Consider the following 12728-nt stretch of genomic DNA (forward strand, 5'->3'; position numbering starts at 1 on the left):
AAAAAAAAAAAAAAAAAAAAAAAAAAAAAAAACTGGTAGAGGAGGTGACAGTATCAGGTAATAGAGAAAAACAGTCATTTTCAAGTATCAAAGTAAAGAGTGCAACAGGAAAGATTTATTTAAATGAAAATCAATATAAGCAAGCAAGAGAATGCAGAAGATAAGAAAAGAAGGAAAAAGAGAGATGAGCAGAATATTACAGAGATGTCAGATGAAATCAGTTTTTTTCGTGTGTGTAAATGTCAAGTTGAAGTCATCATCAATTTGTCTTTGTTACGGAACTTGCTGTTCCTGAACTTGTGAGAATTAACTGCCAGAGAAAGTCCTGTATCTTAAGGCAGAAAGGGGATTTAGGGTAGATGGGAGGAATTAAGAATGGAAGGGAATTTTAATATATTGGGAGTGGGGAAAGGAATGTGACAGAGCAAGGGCATGGCTGAGGTCAGTCTCTGGGAAGATGGGAGCAGCTGGAGAAGTATAGCTGGAGAAGACTTTGAGAGGAAAGGAGGAATTGAGACGAGGAGTGAAGGAAGGGACATTGGGTGGGAGGGCAGCTGGACGGTAGGGGATGGAAAAGTATGGAGTGTGGATGGAAAGGAAAGGTGTAGGAGGACATAGCTGGAATATGAAAAATTCTCTTTAATGACAGCTTCCTCTTTGCCTCAGGTATGCGCATCCTGGTGACACTTCTTCTGGACACACTACCCATGCTAGGGAACGTCCTCCTCCTCTGTTTCTTTGTCTTCTTCATCTTTGGCATCGTGGGAGTCCAGCTGTGGGCAGGTTTGCTCAGGAACCGCTGCTTCCTACCAGAGAACTTCAGCATGTGAGTGTGGAGCAGGCTCCTGATGTGGGGTGGGCAGCACAAGTGTCTCCACGTTGGGCAAATCCTTATCCTGCCAGTGCTGGAGGAAACCTTGCCAGGGTCTCACCGGGCCGCGGGCTCGGTGCAAGGGAGGTGGCGGCGGCTCCAGGACTGACTTACGTGGGGTTTTGTCCGAGGAATGCAGTGGGCTCGGGGACAGGCTGTCTGCAGTGTGGTGGGCCCGTGCCCACGGGACATCCGCCAACGACGGGTGCTCCATCCAGTCACCTGCTGCGGCTCACTGCAGCCGTGTGCCTGTGAGGGGACAGACCGCTCCAGGGAGCGGGACCAGGGCCCCGGGTCGCACCAGCGCGTGACACAGCAGCGTCCAGCCCTGGGCTGGTGCTCTGTGATCTAGCAGTATTCACACAGGGCAACAGTGCCGCAAATAGTGCCGTGAACCGGGAAAAACCATAAGGACGATACCAACGTGCTAGACCTCCTGGTCCCTGTTAGGGGTGCTAGCCGCGGTAGCAAAAGAAAGGCTCCAAAACTCTCAGTCGATCACTTCCAAATGCAGGCTCCCAAGTGCTGATCCGGTTAGATCCACACCGGGATGCGAGAGTCCTGCARTCCCAAAGTCTCTCCATCTTACGCACGGCAGGATCACGGAGAGGTCGCCGCGACCAGACAGCTCTCGGGCCTGGAGCTCGCTCACTGGAGCGATGCAGCTTTTATCCTCTCCCACGCATTTCCTAACCAGCTGCCACCCCTCTCCTAGGCTGTGTCCTCGGAGGGGAGTAGGAGGCTCATTAGCGGGACAAGGCCCTTTTAAATAAAATGGCAACAGAGCAAAGGGACTGATTCACCACTGAGGAAATCCAATAGAGCCACAGGTTTGGGTGCTCTTTAATTGAACCAGAATTCCAGGGGCTTAGATAAGCTTTGAAGGGTATTAAAGGCAATTCTGCAGGAATTAACTGGGCTGAACTAGGCTTAAAAATATCTTTGCAAGCTTTAGTGGGAGTCCTGGCAGCATTAAGGGGATAGCTGTTTGCTGAGCAAGAAACCAGTCGCTGGCTGACCGTAGGTTGTTACATCTCCCCAAAGAGGTTTTTGCCTGGCTTGCTGTTGTCAGGCCGCCCTCGGAGGGAATTTATAGTCTATCTGGTGCTTAATAGTCACTGTGAAATGCGGAGGGAAGGCCCTGACTCGTTCAACAAGCTGGGGAGACTGTATACAGGGATCTCCCAAAGCCAGTCTTAGATATCCAGGACAGGAAACACATGAGCATAAATTCACTGATTCCCGTTTTATTGCAGCAAGAACACTTTACAGAAGCCCGGCTGGGAAAAATCCTACTATTAGTCCCCTAAAGTCAAAGTTGGAACAGTTTTTGATGGGGTGTTGTCAGAGCGATTGCTCCAAAATCGTAGCATTGAACATAGCTCCACTTTGACACCGTCCAACCAACCTCATTCACGTCTTTCCTCCTCATGTTTCTTTTTCTATTCCTCTATTTCATTCTCTTTCCTTTCCTTCCAGTAGCAAGGAGTTTATACATGGCAGGAGTGAGAGGTCCCAGTTTTGGGTGGCTGAGGGCAGTGCCTCAGTTTCCTGAAACCAGATAGGGATCTGATCTCCCCTGCTGGGGCCTGCAGAAGGGCTGAGGACTCTCCTTTTCAAAGAGCTTTAGCACCCACAACAAAAGATTTCAGGCTTCATTGCTGTTACAGTTGTTACCTGGGCAGACTGCCTGTAATCAGTGTGCAAGACCCAGCCACGTCTGCACTCTTTCAGCCCCTACACAGTGGATTTGGAGCGCTACTACCAGACAGAGAACGAAGATGAGAATCCCTTCATCTGCTCCCAGCCCCGCGAGAACGGGATGCGCTACTGCCGAAGCATCCCAACGCGGAGGGAAGAAGGTCTTGAGTGCACCCTGGATTATTATTCCTACAACGACACCACCAACACGTCTTGCGTCAACTGGAACCAGTATTACACAAACTGTTCTGCTGGGGAGCACAACCCTTTCAAAGGAGCCATCAACTTCGATAACATCGGCTATGCCTGGATTGCGATATTTCAGGTGAGCCCTGTGTGCAGACTGTYACCAGGGAAGGAAGCAGCAGGTTGGGTCTACCCACATGTTCCCAGGGGCTGTATAATCAAATTCCCAGAAGCTATTCAGCACCCAGAACACACCTGTATAGTAGTCCAAGGGTACTCCAAACGCCAGGGAGACAATCTGATATCTGCTTTGAAGATGCTTCCACCTCACACCCGCAGAACAAAGCCCCCGTCTCCAAACACTTTGTGTACGCAGGAAGAGTACCCTGGGGTGGAGCAGAGCCTAGAGCCTGCCCCTGCATCTGCAAAATGCAGCTGTGGGCCTTAGGCCTGTCTGGGAAAGAAGGGCTGGAGTCAGCCTACATTTTGGACAGCTGGCAATGTGACTCTTGGCATCAATGTGAGTAGGATTTGGCTCCTTAGTGCCTTGCTGTGCACTGAGACAAGGCACCAGACATGACCCAGCTTTGAGAAGTGTTGCCTGTGCACTTGGTGTTACCACTGTGCCTTGATGGGTCTGTATTCCCTTCCCTGTCTCTGCCAGGTCATCACACTGGAGGGCTGGGTGGACATCATGTACTTCGTCATGGATGCGCACTCCTTCTACAACTTCATCTACTTCATTCTCCTGATCATTGTGAGTTGCCTGATCCTGTGAATGTGTGTTTCCTCCTACTGTACTGGTGTGACCCAGAGCAACAGGGCAGATAATACATTAAGTGTCTCTACCTAGGAGAGGTAGAGGTAGAGACTCCCTGCTGGAAGCCACACAGCTTTATTACAGCATTGCTCCTAACTAGCTGCTGTATTTGCACGTGCAGCTGCCTTTTGCTGCAAACATGAAGGAAGGCTGTGGTAGATACACTGCTAGTGCTGCTGCTTCTATTGCTTCTCTCCTTGTCCTCCAATTCCCCTCCCTTTTGTTGCTTCCTTGACTTTAAGCTTAAAAGATCGGCAAATTTCCCAATCAGCTTCTGAACTGTGGTTGGAGGAGGAGGCTGCTCTGAAATGCCCCCTTATGGAAGAGCCCAGCTGGCTGGAGTCCTCGGTGGAGAATGGGCATTCCAGGAAAACAGGCCCACATGTCAGAGAGCAACTTTTATAAAGGAGGGAACAGATCAGTCCCCACAGTCCACCCACACTTCACAGCCTCATCTGAGACCACCCACAAAGGAGCCAACGAAGCATTTCCATGGGGGAGACCTCGTGATGGGGTTCCTCTTTGCAAGCAGAGAGGTCTACAGCAACTAGCTGAGCTYGTTGTCTAGACTCTATCATCAAGTGAGAAAAATAGGTGCTTTAAGGGGTGATTCATCTCATCTAAAGGTAGATATCTAAAATAAATTAGATGCATTACAGACTTGATGTGCCTATTCCTCTCCTGATTCTAAAGGATCATTAGGTGCCTCACTCAGATGTAGCTTAGRTAAGTGAGATGAGTCTTCCTGTCTAATTGGACTAAGTCCAGCAAAAGAGCTGCACATCCTTCATTAGACCATTGCATGRATTTCTGATCCTCATCAAACCAGGACTTGAACTCTGGTGAGAAGGTAGGAATCTGTTTAGTCCRTGTCACTTTTTCTGGTTCATCTATCAGCCTCTGAAGAAAAGAAACAGTCCCTTGTTCTCTGCCTCTCTGGAACAAGAGAGAGGGAGGGCAAATGGTGCTTTCCCAGATGTCGTGTGAGTACCATTAGCAGTGTGTGACAAACTGTTAGCAGGGGCTAGGGACATTAGTTATTCTTTGTGATCCAAGCTGGCTTCCGCAGGAAGCAGAACCTCATGAAAACCTGGTTTGAAATAAAATCTCAAAGCTGTGGATGCAGACTGCTGATGCCCTTGCGTAACAGTAACCTGCAAATCCAGTTAGCAGAGGAAAGGGATCTGCTCACAAGCTACCCACACACTGCTAGAAAAAACCCTCCCATCAGTCAGGCTCGGTGCATTCATCGTAATGCCACTAATTGTGATAATTACAACTGCTGTCTACGGAGACAGAAAAACAAAATCTTAAAAGAGCAAAAGCTTTTTTTGTCAAAATAATCTGCTCTCATCTTTGATCTCTGACGTTCTCGGTAGAGCCCTGGCGTGGGAGTCCCCAGGGCGGGGGCTCGGGGATGAGTCAGCTGCTCGGCATGCCCCCCACCGATGGGCTCTCCCCTCTGCGCGCACGCACCCCGCTGCTGCCGTTCGTGCCCTTGCTGGCCCTGCACCGTCCTCCCTCGTCTCTGGCTCGAGCTGCTGGTGTTTTCTCTTCCCCTCCTAGCCTTGCGTTAGTGTCCCGGGGTGACTTCTCCCACCGCTGCTTTTGGCCCTCTGGCTAAGCCCAGGCACCTGCTTTCCCACGGCACACTCATGCCATCCGGGTTCAGAAAGCCACATCTCTGTCCTCTCTCAGCTCTGCTCTAAAACCTCCCCTGTCTGCAAAGTCTGCCAGTTCCTGCTGTCTGGCGGGCCAAGCCCAGGGCACTCTTCCAAAAGAGTCGCACGCACACGGGGGAGCCCCCTTTTGCTCCCGGCGGGGCAGAGAAGGGGGCCGCGGCTCACCAGCGCTCGTTCACTCGCCCCAGCTTGGGCTGTGGGAAGGGAATCCCCAGGGGCAGGGATGGGGCTATGGGACTACTTGGCAGCAGGGATGCCCATCCTGCCCTCTCCGCGACGCGCCTGACGCCTCGCTCCCCTTAGGTGGGCTCCTTCTTCATGATCAACCTCTGCCTAGTGGTTATAGCGACGCAGTTCTCCGAGACGAAGCAGCGCGAGAGCCAGCTGATGAAGGAGCAGCGGGTGAGGTACCTGTCCAATGCTAGCACCCTTGCCAGCTTTTCGGAGCCGGGTAGCTGCTACGATGAACTTCTCAAGTACCTGGTGTACATTGCCCGTAAAGGCAGCAAACAGCTCATGGAGGTGTACCGGGCGGCGGGGGTGAGGATGGGCTTCCTCCCCAGCCCCGCAAGCAAGGCAGCGGCTGACAGGCAGGCTGGGAAGCACCGGAGCAGGAAAAGATCCTCTGTGCACCACCTCATTCACCACCACCACCACCACCACCACCACTACCACCTGGGCAACGGGAACCTGCGGGCACCCCGTGCCAGCCCGGAGATCAGCGACGTGGAAACCAGCTCGCTTCAGAACGGGACCAACCGGCTCATGCTCCCGTCCTCGGCATCAAACCCCCACGCCGCCCCCGGTGCTGCTCCCAGCAACACCGAGTCCATCCACAGCATCTACCATGCCGACTGCCATTTCGAGCCAGTCCGCTGCAGGTCGTCCCTCACGCAGCCGGGCCTCAGCTTGCCAAGCCCAGAAGGCATCCCCAAGAACATAGTCGGCAGCAAGGTCTACCCCACTGTACACCCAAGTACCTCCCATGAGATACTGAGAGAGAAGAGCTTAGGAGAAGCTGCAGTCGGCGCTGGGGCCAGCACCCTAACAAACTTTAACATACCTCCAGGGCCGTACAGCACCATGCACAAGCTGCTGGAGACACAGAGTACTGGTGAGTGCTGGGGCTGGAGATCAGCCTCTGCTTGTGTTTCAGAAATGAGAGAGAGATTCTAATTTCTTTTTCTTTCCACTGAATCTTTCCAGGGTTCTTTTCGGTCCACGTTACAGATAAAGGTGATGGCTTTCCAGGTAAGGCCAACAGGAGTCTTCCAACCCACCAAATGTCTTACAGTCAAAGCCAGGAAAATTTTCAACCTCCCAGGCTTCTTACTTGTAAAAATCCAAAGGAAATTAATGTTTGCAATGAACTGATTTTCTTTTCTTCGCTTCCCCCTCCACCCTCACAGTTTATTCTGTGATTACAGGGAGCACTCCCAAAATCACTGCACTCACAGAATAGGCTGGAATGGGCTCAGTGATGCAGGSCAGACCCGGAGCTAAACTCAGCCCTTTCAAAAGGGGCCTTCCTAGATAAAACGCGGGAGTTGCCGATGTCTCCGTTGCCTGCTGCTTGCTGCTGAGTTCGGATGTGGACACCTTCCAGATTTAAGTGACCCGAGTCCCTCAGCACACCCTTGAGTACTGCTTAGCTCCACTCTCCAAGGGACCCAAAGCTCAGAGAGATCAAATGTCTGCTTTTCAGAAGTTCTCAATGGCAATCGCAGATGCTGAGTATTAAAAATCTACCCTAAGTGATTTGCTCAGGAAGTCTGTAACAGAGCCAGAAACTGAACGCAGCATTCCTAAATTGGGGGTTTCATACCTTCACCGCAAGACTCTCTTTTCCCCTCCACATCCTGAGGTTTGGAAGCTCAGGCTGGTCTAGTTCAAACTCTCTCAGCCTCCAAGAGGCGTTTCTAAGCCAAGCTTTCCAATATCATGTGCACCCCTGTCCCAGCAGCCTGTTTCACCACAAGTTTTAACCTTTCCAGCCAAGACCAGTGCAGAGAAGAGCCAAAGTTTTCCAGCAGTTCCAGAGCCTCGCTGGAGAACAACTAAATAGAGCTGGGCTCTGAGATGGTTTTTACTCAAACCGATGTTTGCTGCTGTGGATGGGTCAGGAATGCACTTGGTAAATAGCCTCTCCCTTCCTTTTGCAGCCAGCCCGTGTTTTTAAGAGAATATCCCACTTCCATCGTCGACTAGGGGAGCCATCTGGCAGCTGGGAGCTGCCATTGTACGGAGCAGGCTGCAAGTCGTGTGTTTAAGGGGAAGCTGGCAATTTTGAAGTATCAGCAAACAGCGGGAGGAGGAAAGCAGGCTGCTGGCCGCGGCGCTCCCGCTGATTGCAACGCGGTGTGCCAGCGGAGCCCATCGATTGCTTCCCTGTGCCTCAAGGGCCGTGGGGCTAATGAGATGGGTTAGGGCCCCTCGGCTGGAGGCAGCGCGCAGTAAGGAGGGAGAAGGCACCTGGGGAGTGAAGGTTCTGTCTAGGCCCCTCTAAGCATTTGAGGAGGGCAGCACAAGAGGGGAGGAGGCAGAGGGCTGGACCTCCGGGAGTTGTGTCTCCTCTGTGTTGACCCCGCGGGTGGGACATCCTCTGGCGAGGCTGTTCTCCAAGATCTGCCCTGCAYGCAGGTCCTTCTAACAGTATCAGAGCTGCTGCTGCTTCACCTGGCCCAGCAGCAAGAGAGCCAGAAGCAGTCCTCTTCCCTTAGGAAATATCTAGCAGGCAACAATTTGGCGCTAGAAGGGCCAGGGGATTCCTCCCGTTGCGCTCCGAGCCACCCGGGCTGGCTGGTGGGATCCCCTGAATGTGCTTTGCTGGCGTTTCAGGTACCTGCAAGCTTTCCGCCCCCTGCACCAAGYTGGACGGTGGTTCCAGCAACCCTGACAGCTGCCCCTACTGCCTCAAGACGCTGGCCAATGATGCAGAGCTCACGGACAACGAGACGGCCGACTCGGACAGCGACGGGGTGTATGAGTTTACGCAGGACGCCCACTACAGTGACCAGAGAGACCCTCAGCGGGGGAAAGCCCGTGTTAAGAGAGTGAGCCGGGTCCTGGCCTTCTGGCACATGGTTTGTGAGACCTTCAGGAAGATCGTGGACAGCAAATACTTTGGCCGTGGGATCATGGTGGCTATCCTCATCAACACGCTCAGCATGGGCATCGAGTACCACGAGCAGGTAAGCATGCCCGCGTGGCACTGCACTGCTGTATCTTGGCTCTCGGGAGTCGCTTCGCTGTGGGAAAATGACTTGCCTTGGTCCTGGAGCCTTGGTTTGACCAGGCAGCCCTGGCACCTTTGGTGTCYCTGAGTTGGAGGTGAGAGCTGCTAGGGTCTTGAGTGAAGGGACCCAGTGGCAAAGGGTCTGCTATGCCCTGAGCAGGAGGAAGACAGGGCTGCATTTTCTCATCTGAGCATGTTTCTAGCTTGTAAATAGGGTCAAACAGTGCTCAGCCTCATCACAGCCCCATGTCCTGGCCCTGCCAGGGATGCTCTGCTCCGTGACGAGACCACTGTCATGCAGAAAGCRCCATGTATTTCTGGTTTTTCTAGTGTGGAGGCTAACCGGAGGAGCCAGTGGTTTGCCACAGCTTTTGTTTCAGCTTGGCAATTCTGGTGGCGCTGTTCGTGGCRGTGGGCTGCGGGGTCAGCACAGCTGCAGGCATGAAAGTCTATTGAATTTCCAGTCCCTGGAGAGGACGTAACAAATGCCTTTGCCTCCCCAGTGAATGCTACAGCAACAGTGTGCTGAATCCAAAATAGGCTCATCGCAGCCTACTCCTCCGCTGTATTATCTCAGCCCTTGCAGGCACAAGGCTGCTCTGCTCTAGGCTTTCATGCACTTGTCACCCAGCAGATCCTTCCCCTATATATAGTCATTAAGAAAAGAAGTTGTGGCGTTCCTCTTGAAGCATCTCCATAAGGGCTGCAGGAGCCCTTTCACCTAGTGTTTCGTGGCTGCAGGCAGTGGCGTGCCTGGCGCGGGTGCGCTCAGCTCAGCTGCCCGATGGGGGTCCGCCGAAACCCCTGCCCGTACACGGACCGGATCAGTCATTTCCCGGTGGCCACGCACTTCGGCTGCATTTGGAGGGAGGGAAGAGTTTATCCGCCTGGATGCTTAGGTCCTGCAAAACCGCCTTAGGCAGCTCTCTCGAGCGCAGCRCTCGAGGCTGCCGGTGCAGGGGATCTGGGAGGGGATGCGCTGCCTGCACCAGGCGTCTCGGCGCGGTGCTTCGCCCAGCGCCTCTCGGGAAGCTCCTGGACACAGCGGCTCTTCCACCCCCTGGACCCTGTCCCGCCGCCAGCATTTTCTGGGAACTCCCTTGTGTTTCAAGTCATTGTTGTTTACTTTTTGCCCTTTCTGGCACGTTTTGTGTTTGCGCAGTYGTTCCAATTGCATGCAGAGGCATTTCTTCCCCTGCGTTTATCTCCTGTCATCAGTGGGGTGGCTGCAGATGGAGCCACACCGAAACAGCTCCAAATCCCCATGTCTTCCTGTGGCATTAATGCCTAAATGCTCGGGAGACTCCGATCTCCTCAGTGTGCTAAATGTGTCCCTTCAGAGCAGCACGTTCCCCCTGATGTCCTAATACGGTCTGGCTGGCTAACCTTTGTTTTCAGTACACATTAACTGGAGATGCGCACTGAAGTCCTGCAGGTAGGATCAGTCAGTGCTGTTTCACCTTCACGCAGTGACCTTTCTGGGAARCACTCGCCTGTGCGCAAGAGGAAGCTTTAGTGATTCCTCGTTTGTTTAATAATATCAGGAAGATCATCTCTTAAGAACCTGCRGGGAGGTGGATCACAGAAACGGATCAAAATTTGTATTCCTCCTCTGGCTAGCTGAAAGGTGAGAGCGGATAAGCAGTACTTGGGCTGTGCTATCGCTGCCGCGTCTCGCTGGGTTTGTCCAAGGGGCACACCTTCAAGGGTTGGCGTCCACTGTGAGAAGCCCCTGGAGGATCTGCCCGTGCAAGCTCTCCGTGCGTGGTCTGAGRGAGGCAGTGTGCAACAACGTCACCTTCCCATCAAGGGCTAAAGGCCAAGCATTGGCAGTGAGCTCCCGAGAAAAGGTGGCTTGGGAAAAGCCCTCTGTGACAGATCCATGCACATCAAGCTTGCACAGGGTCCGTCCTCACTTGGAACAGCATTGGCTTAGAAGCAGCACGGAGATGGTAGGTGCCCTCACGCTGTAGCAGCGTGAGGCCATCGCAGGCCCTACCTATTTTAAGCGGAGGTGTCGCATTCATCCAGGGCATTGGGTTCTCAGCCTTCTCGCACCGCCAGGCACTGCTGTCATTAAGATTTTAAGTAAAAACGCGCTAAAGACRACGTGACTCTCCCATTCCTGTGCTTTGGGCTCGGGGGAAACGTGTCGGGAGGCTCTTGGCCTCTGCCTTGGCCAGCAGTGAAATCCCCACAGGCAGGTGGACGGGAAGAGGTGGATTTCTGTGGCCGTTTTTGGGTAACAAGGTGAAGGGAGCTGACAAGTGTGTGGGGGGATTCCAGACGCTGTGGGTGGTTGCTTTTCTTGATGGCGTTTTGAAACTACTACTGTTCCAGATTCCTTTCTTCCAGGCGTTTGGAGCGAATAGCAGARCTTGGTTTTGTTAGTTCATCCGCTTAAAGCGGTGGCAGGGAGCAGAGAGGTGTTTTTCTGTAAACTCGAGAGGCTTATAGTCTGCAGTTTCCTAATCTGACAGTTATGAGAGCAGGAATTAGAGTGGAGAAATGCTGGACCAGGCCTTTCTGCAGAGATTATAAACACTGAAACATGTGATTTTTCTTTTATGAGAGCCCTTCTTGAAAGTGCAAGTGCTCAACCTTGTCAAATTTATCTTCGTTGGCTGACTGTTTGCAAGGAAGTGAGGGGGCTTGTGGAGTACTTGGCTCCGTGCGTTTCTGCATTGACCTCTCTGCTTGTTTAATGAATATTTACCTCTTGGGTTTTTCACACCAGGTTGCCCTGGAYGTAGTAAGTTTTACTAGGATAAATACTTTCAGGACATGTTTTATGGTGGTGTATCAAAAGCTTTGTGTTGCTTGCCAGCATCTYGCCGGAGGGGAGATGCTAGTGTGGGTGAGGGAGGATGATTGGTGGCTACTGTGTGAAGAGGAGGAGGGCTTGTGCCCACCCGTGGTTCCTTGGTGGTTTTGGGAGGGATTCGCTTGTGCTGAGACCTCCAGAGCATCCTGGACTTCGAAACGTGGGCTAGGCAGCCAAGCTCCCAGTCATAGCCTGGTGGAAGTGTGCTCCTCTGAAGGCTTTGCATCTTGCCTTGGGACAGGCATCCTGGAGAGCCCTGCTTTTCTCCCTGAAGGATGCCTGGAAGACTAAAAAGCTGTCRCAGTCAGTTGCTTAGCAGACCTATTAACCAGAGAAGGCCAGGTCTGGGATATTTAGGAAGAGACTGGTGGTTTGAAGGCRTATTGAAACGAGTGGAAATTGGAAGTGCATTGAAACCGTCATCCATCCACCTCTGGCTGTTCCTTTGCATTCACCCACAACTATTATCGCTTTGGGTGCTGAATGGATGTAGCAAAAGGCAGTTTATCTGTTTAGCTCAGGACCTCTCATCCCAGTCCTCTCTGCAKAGCACGCTCCCCAGTGAAGTCATTGACAGCAAATATTTTGCCTTCAGTTGGCTTAGAGCTTGGGACTTGAGCTTTCTCTAAGCTCCTACTGACATGACCTACCATAGCATTCACTGACTTTCTCACTCAGCATCAGGTTGTTCCCATGTGGTTCATGCTTCTGTGCGAGGGGGAGATCCGCCTGAATGCGTTTACCTCTGCACTTTCTCCATTAGAAGGCTGTGATTCTTGCTTTTCTCATGGCAGCTGGATTTAGTAGGAGGAAATCAGAGCAGCTTTAGGTGCATATAACACTCACCATGTCGCTGCTGCTGGGCAGCAGTGTGAAATTTTCCATCAGGGAAATGACAACCAGATTGCTGCGGATTATTAATGTGACTACTAAATAGCTTGTTTTTCTACAGAGATGAAGCAAAATGCAGGTAGAAACTATTAGCTTTAGAGAGAGAAGTATAGAGATGATTTAAAGGTAGACTCCGGGGGGTTTWAAATACACTGTTGAACCAATTGACAGATTCGCCTTAGGGAGGCTGAGACTCTGCAGTGATGTGGGGTCAAATGGCTAGGGCTTTGCAAAAGCATGTTCTGCCATAGAGCAGGAGTAAAATGTGCTGCTGAACCAGAGGRTTTCTCTGCTGCTTTCCCCCCCAGCCCTGGCAGTAGGCCAGACTATGTTCCATAACATGCTGCTTTTTCTAAAGTTCTTCCTTGGAGTGAAATGCAGAGACTGAGTACAAGGCGTGATGTTGGACTTCTCCATAGGGGCAGAAATTCAGCAAGGGCTTCCTTAAGGAAGGGCTTGGGGTTTTGTTTTTGTTTTTAAAATCTGGTTTGCATTGAGCTGCCTGGCTGTTCCGATTT

The 12728-nt window shown here is 52.1% G+C and overlaps 1 protein-coding gene across 3 annotated transcripts in view; it reads left to right on the forward strand.

Annotated features, from left to right (window-relative positions):
* The window catches only part of CACNA1G (calcium voltage-gated channel subunit alpha1 G), a 105438-nt gene that overhangs the window by 13322 nt on the left and 79388 nt on the right, over positions 1 to 12728 (forward strand). For all 3 annotated transcript variants that reach the window (XM_085304591.1, XM_085304589.1, XM_085304590.1), the window contains exons 4-9: positions 667 to 826; positions 2606 to 2897; positions 3423 to 3515; positions 5564 to 6374; positions 6467 to 6511; positions 8099 to 8451. In XM_085304591.1, the coding sequence (XP_085160717.1) occupies positions 667 to 826; positions 2606 to 2897; positions 3423 to 3515; positions 5564 to 6374; positions 6467 to 6511; positions 8099 to 8451 (1754 nt within the window). The remainder of the gene's footprint in view (positions 1 to 666; positions 827 to 2605; positions 2898 to 3422; positions 3516 to 5563; positions 6375 to 6466; positions 6512 to 8098; positions 8452 to 12728) is intronic.

Source organism: Rhea americana, unplaced genomic scaffold, assembly GCF_003343005.1.
Source record: "Rhea americana isolate MKP2758 unplaced genomic scaffold, rheAme1 scaffold_21, whole genome shotgun sequence".
NCBI classification, from domain to species: Eukaryota; Metazoa; Chordata; class Aves; order Rheiformes; family Rheidae; genus Rhea; species Rhea americana.